Below are 9745 nucleotides of genomic sequence, written 5' to 3' on the forward strand. Positions count from 1 at the left end.
TTGTCTTGTCTTGTTGTTATATATTCTGCCACCACGAACATGTGGCCAATTTTCCACTGGACTGCTATAATGGCACTAGTCACGGTTGCCAGGAGATTTGTGATGCAACTGTAAAGCCTCTAGGGAAGCAAAGTATCTCACGTTCACTTGCCCTGTCTGGATTGTTTTTTTTCCAAGGACCACAGGCCAATGGCAACTATGGCAGAATTAAAGCAGCTGTCCACAGTATTTCACAGTTTCTGTATCAATCACAGTTTGACTGATCTCTTTATTGTTATCTGTTTTCCCCTCTGTATCCTCCTGGCCTCCTGAAGTTATCTATCTTGTGTATGGCTATCAATATATCTCAGTGTCCATTCATAGTTTATTTGTCATTACCGTCCCAGTCCACCATCCACTCAGTCTGTTTGTTAAACTTGCCTGGCTGTTGCTATGATAACAGCACAGGTGGCATAAGAGATTAGGTAATGCTGCAGGCTCCTACAGCTGGTTCGCACAGAGGTATCCATGGGAACAGTTTTCCAGACCCACCCATCATTTTATTTGGATTTACTGCAATGCCTGCTCATATCGTCAGAGAGCACGACAACTGTGACCCATTGATTTTATGGATGAACAAGCCTGCACTTGTTCATAACTTTATAAGCACATATGATATGTCTATGTACATTTTTACATTTTAAATTTCTCACTTACGATCATAAATGCCATTTATCGTACAATCCCAGTCGCACTCTCTGTGTTCTGTAACTCTACAAAGTGTTGATTAACAATATACAATATGCAGCTTTTTGGCACTCCTCTCTTGTTAACGTCTGCCTACCATGTCCCAGCACAAGCATCATACACATGGACATAGACAATATGCCATATAATAATAATAATAATGTAGAAAGTGCTGAATTTATGTATTTCTGATGTTATTAGAAGATTTTGGAAAACTGGTGAGAGGAGCAGCAATGTGTGTTTTGATGACTTTCTGGTAAACGTACAAATAAATGCCTATTTTTTTTAAGGTTTTGTGGAATTGCATCGGAGTTAATTTTTTACGTGGGGATGCCATACACCAACCCAACCAGATAACATAAGGTAGTATGTAACACATAATTTAACAGTTTATTAAAAACAAATGTACAACTTCATTTATAGACAGTTATATACATACAATCATATAAAGTGGCAATAGTCAAACACTGTATTCTATCACACACTGACAGTACGTACTTGTGCAGTAAGGCAACAATCGGCTTGATGCTTAAAGCAACAATGATGTTGTGAATGTGATGGGGGAGTATTCTAGATCTTCTCTGACACCACCACAATGTTTATATCAGACACACTGCAACTTTGGCATTGAAAACAGTCAAATACCACACACAATTAACTGACAGGCTCTTTGTATGCTACTATGTATATTTTAAAGTCCCACACAGGTGCTGCGCTGTGGCGATATTTAATTGAATAATAATGTAAGGCTCCAAGACATAAGGGCATGAATATAAATTTTGGACACATTGGAGTGATTCCATCTTAACTACACTTTTCTACTTCAGTATATAAATCTTTATAAACGAACAGATAATGGAAAGTGCAGAAGAATGTGTTGCGCCACTCATTACAACCTGATAATTCTTTAGAGCCTGCTGATGTGAAAAAAAATGAATATATATTTATAAAAAATTATAAATGGTTTTATAGGTAATCATTTTATCTGTGTCATGAAAGGCATATAAAGAGTGTTTAATATAATGTAATGCTAGCACGGTGTTCGGGCATTGGCCATGGATTCTTGAATCAGCAGAGATATTCAGACCGGGAACTGTCACTCTTATAAGTCATCTGGGAGTCGATGCTTGACCTGGAACACAGGAGCATTCGCTCTGATTCATGAGTTGGTCTCCTTGCCCAAAGCTCAGTTGGGTGAGTGTTCAAAGTCCTTTGTTTCATTGTAATTGTCTCAAACTTGACATAGCTCTCTTTTTCAAGCTCCTCTTCATCCGACGCAGTGTTATGTCCTTTACAGTACAGAGCGAGGATCTTGTAAAGCAGCAGGACAATGAGAGGCAAAACCAAAGCACAGGCAATGCCGCTGATGATCATGAAAAACCGGTTCTGCCCATCATCGTCTACGTTGTCCAATGTGTAGAAGTCAATGCAAGGGTCTTTTCCAGCTGCATTACCTTTCGCGATGAGGCAGACTGAGTACCTCATCCCAGATGACAGTCCATCTAGGAGCACTTTTCCACTGCCAGCATTAGTCTCCACCGTCCTCTTAGTGTCATCCTCACCATACGGGGAATATACAACTGTAAGTGGAGCATCATTTGGTAACCCATCTGCAGTCCAAAGCAACACTGCACTATCAGCCGTTTCCTCTACAATCTTTAGATCTTCAACAGACTTTGATTTCTCACTTTTCTTGCTCTTTTCATCTGCTGCAAGCTTTCTCCCATTGCCCCCTTGTTGACTTTTTGTTTGCTTCAGTGAGCCTTTCTGTAAACCATTGCTGGGGGTAGTTTTTGGCTTCCTAGGGACAGCAGATACTGTCGATGTTCTTGGGAGGGCTGTGGACATGACGGAGGGTGAGTTGGGAATGTCTGTTGGGGGAATAAATGTTGTGCCAAGGCTGGTTGGCCCAGTTCCGGTGTCAGGCCTTGGTGGAGGGATGGTGGTACTGATAGTACCAGCAACTGAGAGAGAAATGGTAGCTTCTGCATCGCCAGCAACATTCTTGGCTTTGCAACTATAGGTTCCAGCATCTTTGAACAATATCCCATGCAAGCTCATGATGGACCATCTGATGCCATCCCCAGGTGACTCCTGGACTGTAGAGTAGAAAGAGAATATAAAAATCAACATTGATTATAACCTTGCAATGCTAGTACTGCATACTTAAATATGTACTTCTCATCAGGCAATGAAAATCTTCAAATCCCAGACATTACTTTAGCCTCAGCTAACATGCAGTTTACAAAACCTTGCCATTATACCTGTGTTGTTGACTGGTGAGCCGTCTGACTTCGCCCAGTAAAGAGTTGGTGTTGGAAACCCTGTGGCGTCACAACGCAGGAGAACATTACTGCCCAAAGGAGATGTGATCTTGGTTGCAGATGTCATCACTGATGGTTTTACGCAGTTGTCAAGTTCAGCCCGCTGAAAAAGGACACCTGCCAGATTGTCTGGTCCAGCGCAGGTTAAGAACAGATCCATCAAAACCACTGGTGTGTCAGCCATTTTGGACATCTCAATCAGCTTGGAGATTTTGCAGTCACAGAACCAGGGGTTGTCCTGGAGGCCTGAAGATGAAAAGATGACATCAATTCTGATTATTGATCGTCCTTTCATGCAGTTGCTGTGTCAAACATCTCACACTTAAATGCTATGTTGTTATAAAGCTTTTTTGTGAATCACAGAGGTAGGAATAGGGAATACTGAGATGACATTTTAGCAGTGAATGAACAAAACAAAAGAGAGGAGATTTTCATAATGCCTGATCTACATTCAGTTGTAGCAGAAGCTGCTGTTTAAAGGAATGGGAATGATGTACTCTGTGTTAAGTTAATATCCACAGCAAACAGTGGGCATCATTAGATTGTATTGTACAAACGCTATCCCTATTTATCAGCCACCATTTGCATCATTTTTCCCCCCTTTTTTGCTCATTTTAGATTTGATGATGAAATGCAAAGGCAGTGGAAGTGAACGTATCATAAGGGAGTCATGGAGTTTCACTTACCACTTGCTCTAAAAACCTGGTGCACACAATAGGTAAGCACATGTACCAGTGCAGACTAAAGCTCTTTTAACCAGATTAGTCTGTCTTAACAGTGCCAAAGCACCTAAGCTGCCACTGGCCTTCCTCCACTTTGTAATAACATAGTCTTTCCATTAGCTTTGTTGTTAGCATAAACATCAGTGGATCACGAACAGCATAAACACGTCGTCACCCATATGACAAGTTTATAATAATAGCAAATATGTGTGGGATTTATTGCAAATTGTAAAATGGAATCTAGATTAGTCCAAAGTATATTTTTTAATGTTTGTTTCTGTATTTATTCTTGATCTACTTAGAATAGTTGTAAACAAATTCAAAATAGTTAAGTTGTGCATATCCCCTATAAAATACTACCAGGGAATGCTTGCAGGATACACTGAACAAGCTGTTGTCTGTTTCCTTCACGCTAATCCTGTTTCTCCTTCAGGTACACCAGAGCACACAACAAGCTATTTCGGCTGAGATAAGCTAGCTTGACCTTAAACGGCCTTTTAATATCTCTCCAACTGTCCATGCGACACAGATACAGTGAACGTGCATTTATTTACGTGTAATTTAGAAATATATCTAGCCAAATGAATGCTCTAGCTGCATTTTTTAATTGGATCCAGCACAGCAGTATGCTAGAACCGACCCAATTGAACGCGTTTGCCTGAACTACAACTTAAACTGCAGTTAAACTAGGTTTCACGTTTCAGTAGCACACTGGGAGTAGGTGTGTCTGAAGGCTTACCAGTATGCACTGGGGCGATATTATCATTGTGATCATCATTTAATCTATGCAGCTGCGCTGTCTGCTGCCTAGTGTTCTCCAATATTTCCAATGCTGACTGTATTTCCTATAGATTGTATAGAAAAGGTGGATGTAGCCACTGTCATGTCATCCCTTGGTTGGCTTACCAATTTAAAGCCCTAAGTTTGGCATTTGGAAGATCCAACTGATTCTGTGTTTAGATCCACCAATTTATTGGTCAAAAAAAAAAGAAAAAAAAGTGACTTTGTTGTTGATTAGCTGAAGATGAGATGACCCCTTTACTTGTCATTACAGTTTTATACTGGAAATGCCAATACATTGGTTACCTAGTCCACTGAGTCAGCATGATGCCCATTTTGGTGGCCACGCATGTCTGCATGTGTCTGCCAGACCCCACTCTAGTGGGATAGTGTTGTCGTTTCTGCATCTGTGAGCAAGCAAGCGTTCACAATGGTCTAAAGGATATAAATGTCATCATCAGAAGGTGTATTCAAGATTCTGTGCTGACAAATCCCAAAGTATTATCCCTTTTTTTTTTCACTTTTTCATGTTGTCCATCCAAACCTAATAAACAAAATAGCTCTTCTTCTCACTGTCAGACAACTGGCATATTTTTTTCTAGTGTGCATATGTGGAAATATGTGTCTGCCTCCTGATTGTAGTATGTATACAAGTGCTTGCAAGTGAATTCAGATTTCCTGCTGTCCATAAGCATGAAATGGGGAATCTATTAATTGGCCACTTGATGTAGTGTTGCCTTCGAAAGAATGTTTAAGATGAAAGATCGGAAATTTGAAAATTGCAAGAATTGTTTGAACTGTATAATTCTGTTCTTAAACTGAACTTTGTGAGCATCAGCCTCAGTTAGACCACCTCAGCAGCAGGTTCAAGTCAACCACTGTGTTTCTACAAGAACCAACCAGGTACCAACTAAACCAGTTTAACAATTTTAAAACCACAGCTTCTGAAAACTTAGCGATTGGTGTAATTGGTCATGTGCCTGAATGTACCTCCAGACAACACAGGTTTCAATCTAAACAATAAACCACAGCCATGCTAAAGAGAGAAAACCAACCCATACAAGACAACAGGTGTTTTGGGTTTATCTCAGCTTTAAGAACTTTGTATTGCATTCATGATAAGGTAGTATTATGTATAAAGATTAGACTTGAAGAAATATACTACGAATAGGAGATGAGTAAGGTTTCTTACCATATAGTTACCAACTTCTTATAATTAAACATTCAATCGTGTCACAAAAGTAAGTGAATAAATAAATGACAGGAAGTGACTGACTTCAGGATAAGACCAATACTAACAGCTGTATATGAACATCATATGCTCTGTTATCAAATGGCACCAAACCCCTCATGAGATGAACACAAGTCAATTCAGCTGAAATGTCGAAGCCCTGCAACATTTTTTTCAGCTAAACCTTTCCACACATATTCCTTTCCAGTTTCACTTGAAGTAAATGTCATGAATTCCAAACTGAGCAATAATTAATAATTACAGGCTGAACTTGCTATTCAGGCTACTTTTTAATCATTATTGAGAATAAGGCAACCAGGCCTGTGGAGGGGAAACTGTAATTTGAGCGTAGGGCAGATTTTGTTTTTGTTTGTTTGTTTCTGTATACTCCTCGTATTACTTAAGTAATAAAAAACAAGTTCATATTTTTAATGAGAAGATATCTTTTTCTTCTAAGCATAGCCTCTTGCAACCTCAAGTTATAGATGCTGTAATTTCCTTGTACATCTAACACAATACACAGGGCAATACAGTCGTCTTTCTTTTTTCTTTTTTTTTTTAATTCACCGATGAACTTGACACTGGCTTGAATTACCAAGAGGTATTGTGTTAATTATTTTACAGTTAATTAGAGCTGTAAATTAATAATATACATAAAGCATCAACTCTGCCACTGCTTAGAATAAGCTAATTTGACTGTGTCCTGAGAGTCATGACCGCTCAGGCAGAACAAGTCTGGCTAGATTAACAGGTGATGGAATGAAGTTCCTGAGGCAATTACAAATAACCCCAAGAGTGTCCTGGCCCTAATGTCTTATAAAACCAAGCCAGACAGCACATTTTCTCCTTACCTAACACGACTTTCTGAGAGGCGTTAGTAGAGACAGGTCGTCCATTAAATGGTGGCCAGATATCCATGAGATCAGAGGGCAGGGTGGTGAATTTGTTGCTGGATAAATCCAAGTAGGTAATGTTGAGGAGGTAGGGGATTGCCTCGGTGGGAACATTAGTGAGTCTGTTGTTGTGAAGATCCAGTGTCCTCAGCCTAGGCATCTCTTTGAGAGACTCCCAAGGGAATATAGAGATCATATTTCCATCCAGCCGCAGCTCATGGAGCACTTTTAGGTTGTAGAAACTACCGGTATCCACTGAGGTTACGGAATTGTAGGTAACCCAGAGGTATCGCAGGTCCACTAGGTAGTAAAAAGCCTCCGTCGGGATTCGCCGTACTGCAGTTTTCTCAATTCGAAGTTTGACAGTATCCACAGGGACATTGACGGGGATGTCAGACATGTCTGGGTCATTGCAGAGCACAGATCTGAAAATCAAAAATAAATATGTAAAAATTGTTGTGAACAGAGCATGTAGGCAGCTAACAAAACTGTTTTACAACTCGCAACTCATTTTCCATTGAGGGTGTCTCCATGAGCATTTAATTGACCTGCCAGTGAGATGTACCATCTGTATCTGTCAATGCATTATCCATACATCAATCCATCCATTTAGCCTGTCGGTTGTCATGTGGAATGCTTTCACTGCCATGACTGTAGTCCACCTAAAGGACACTCCACAGATGACAAGGTCAAAGCTCATCGCTATCATCATCAATAGAGAGTGGTCATGTGGACTATAGAGGGTGGAATAATTGATGTTACTCTCAAGGACATGCAGAGAGTGCATTTCATCAGTATCTTGTTTCTTCAAGTAAAAAACACTTTTAGCTATGATTTTAAACTTTTTGCTGCTTCTGTTGTACTGTCCTGTCCCATAATGTGTACCTGAATACCAGTGTGATGTTATCTTCTGCTGTGTTGCCACTGCTAACCTGTCACTTTTCCCCTGCTTTACAACTGGCAGATATTATCACACATCACATTACTCTCTGTTATCTTTACGTGCAATGAAGAACAGCATTTGGCACTAACAGGATTAATGGTGTAGTGGGAAATTAGGTCCGTCTCAGGTATAAACGGATTGGTGCCATGCCAGGAACCATACATTATGTCAGCACACCCTGTGCAAATTTGGGTAATTTATAAACTACTGATACCCCATTAAAAGCTGATCATTTTGATTGCCCTGATACTTTTTTGTACGTTTTTACATTTTAAGTGCAGCTGCTTTGCATTTTAATTGTTACACATTCAAATTGGGTCACACTCAATTTTTTATTTTTTTTATACACACCAATAGACATATACGTTAAAGCTCCACACTAATCATGTCAGTACAGATTGCTAAGTCCATGATTTAACACCGATGACACACCAGACAAGCCTGAGTGCTGCAAATGGGTCACTAATGCCTCTGAAAAGATGCAAACAGTTTCACAAAGTTTATCTAAGAGTACACGAAAGAAAATGTGTTAAAATTGTGTCTTTACTAGGTCATTATTTTTTAAGTGACACTACAGATAGAGTGACCTACTTTGCCAAACTCACACACAAGTCTTTATAAATGTTGCTAAATTGTCATTGATTTTCTAAGTGTACAAAGACTACCAAGGGCAGTTTGTGTGAGCACAATTAGAATACAGTTTACCTGGTTCCGACTCCATCGGTACGTCCATGGAAGACGCAGGTACACTGGGATGGACAGAAGGGTTGAGCCATACTGAGGCAGCACAGGAGTACATGCACACAAAGAAGTCGACGCATGATGTCACCGAACGCACCCAAAATGCTCACATCGAGGAGATATCAGGAAAAACGACATCCGGATTCATTGAGAGCCAGAGGAGTTATTTTTCCCACAAAAGAAATGGAGAACAACGAATAGCGCTTTCAAAATCCATTAGAGGCAACGGTGCGCAGGCTGAAGATGTAATTACAGTACAGGTGACCTGTGAGAGCGGCCATGTGGGGGAGGGAGGGGGGAGGAGATTAGTGAAGGATTTCCTAGGTTTGACAGGGTCATTCAAGCTAGCGAGCGTGGCACGACCACTCTTTTCAACACGGCACTGATTAGCTAATCCTGGGGAGGTTTCCCCTCACGTGAGCTGCCCACACCTTCGTTAATCCATTTGGTTTGCGACTTTCGTTTTGAATTTAACTCGTTTTTTGAAAATGTTGATGTTGTCACCGACACAAATTAATTATTAGATAGATTTTTTTTCCATTTTACACTCTGTTTAGTTCGTCTCGTCTTTCTGTCCTAATACCAGGCCGTGTGGTTTGGCCTGTTGTTTTCAGCCTGCTTCTAAAGTGAAAAAGGCTGCAGATTTTATTTTGTGAATTCTGATGCAAGTCCCTCTGACTCTCAAGAAATTCCATAAATGTAAATGTATTATTGAGTCAGAGGCCATATTTAAGATGTGTGAGGTAGTTCTGTCTGGCACCAGGGTGCAAAATGTAATCTTGGATATGATTTATTACCTGACTGGGTGGATCAGTGGTTTTGGTTACGGGGGCTACACTCAACCTGCCTGCTGATGACAGCTCCACAGCAGGGTGCCCCTTTCATATCTCCTGCACACTATTTGCTTGTGGCCTTTTTTTTAAAGGTCAGTTTGAATGATGATGTATGCTGTGAGCATTTTGTGCTTGACATCCGTTATGTAGATATACATAGCACATATTACAGCACAAGTTTCTCCTGGGTATAGCATTTCTCTAACGCGTAAATATGCATGTAATGAAAGACGTTCAGAGAGTTGAAACTCCCACTAGTTTTGGATAATCCTTTACCTTGTTGCCATAACCTGTGATCCCATTGCTATTATTTATATTTTATGTTCAACTGATTTTGTTTCCTTATGCAAAATTAGTTTTGGCCTATCTCTACCTTGTTTTTTTTTTTAGTCTTTTCTACATAATGTTAGAGACTTAATTTGCATCACCACCAAAGTCATCTATTCCCTGCCACAAGCCTTATTTGTAAAAGTTTAATTAGAACGACTAAGTAGAAAGGGAGACATCTAGTGGTTGTAGTAGTTACTGAGCATATTTCCTCCAGATACACAT

General features: G+C 40.0%; 1 protein-coding gene across 1 annotated transcript; it reads right to left on the minus strand.

Moving 5' to 3' along the window:
* Positions 1-1794: 1794 nt before the first annotated feature.
* Positions 1795-8440, minus strand: lrit3a (info leucine-rich repeat, immunoglobulin-like and transmembrane domains 3a). Its single transcript, XM_008279480.1, has 4 exons — positions 8325-8440; positions 6635-7101; positions 2991-3296; positions 1795-2825 (listed from the first exon to the last, which is right to left on the minus strand). Exons 1-4 carry the CDS (start codon positions 8438-8440, stop codon positions 1795-1797), a joined length of 1920 nt encoding a protein of 639 aa, XP_008277702.1.
* Positions 8441-9745: the final 1305 nt, after the last annotated feature.

Source organism: Stegastes partitus, unplaced genomic scaffold (genome assembly GCF_000690725.1).
Source record: "Stegastes partitus isolate 25-593 unplaced genomic scaffold, Stegastes_partitus-1.0.2 Scaffold160, whole genome shotgun sequence".
Classification (NCBI taxonomy): Eukaryota; Metazoa; Chordata; class Actinopteri; family Pomacentridae; genus Stegastes; species Stegastes partitus.

Excerpts from the sequence above, each read along its gene's own strand:
- lrit3a (XM_008279480.1), bottom strand. The coding sequence starts at position 8,440 with ATGCGTCGACTTCTTTGTGTGCATGTACTCCTGTGCTGCCTCAGTATG. Across the intron at positions 7,102-8,324 it reads ACCGATGGAGTCGGAACCAG|ATCTGTGCTCTGCAATGACC; the intron begins GTAAACTGTATT and ends TTTGATTTTCAG. Across the intron at positions 2,826-2,990 it reads CTCACCAGTCAACAACACAG|TCCAGGAGTCACCTGGGGAT; the intron begins GTATAATGGCAA and ends TCTACTCTACAG.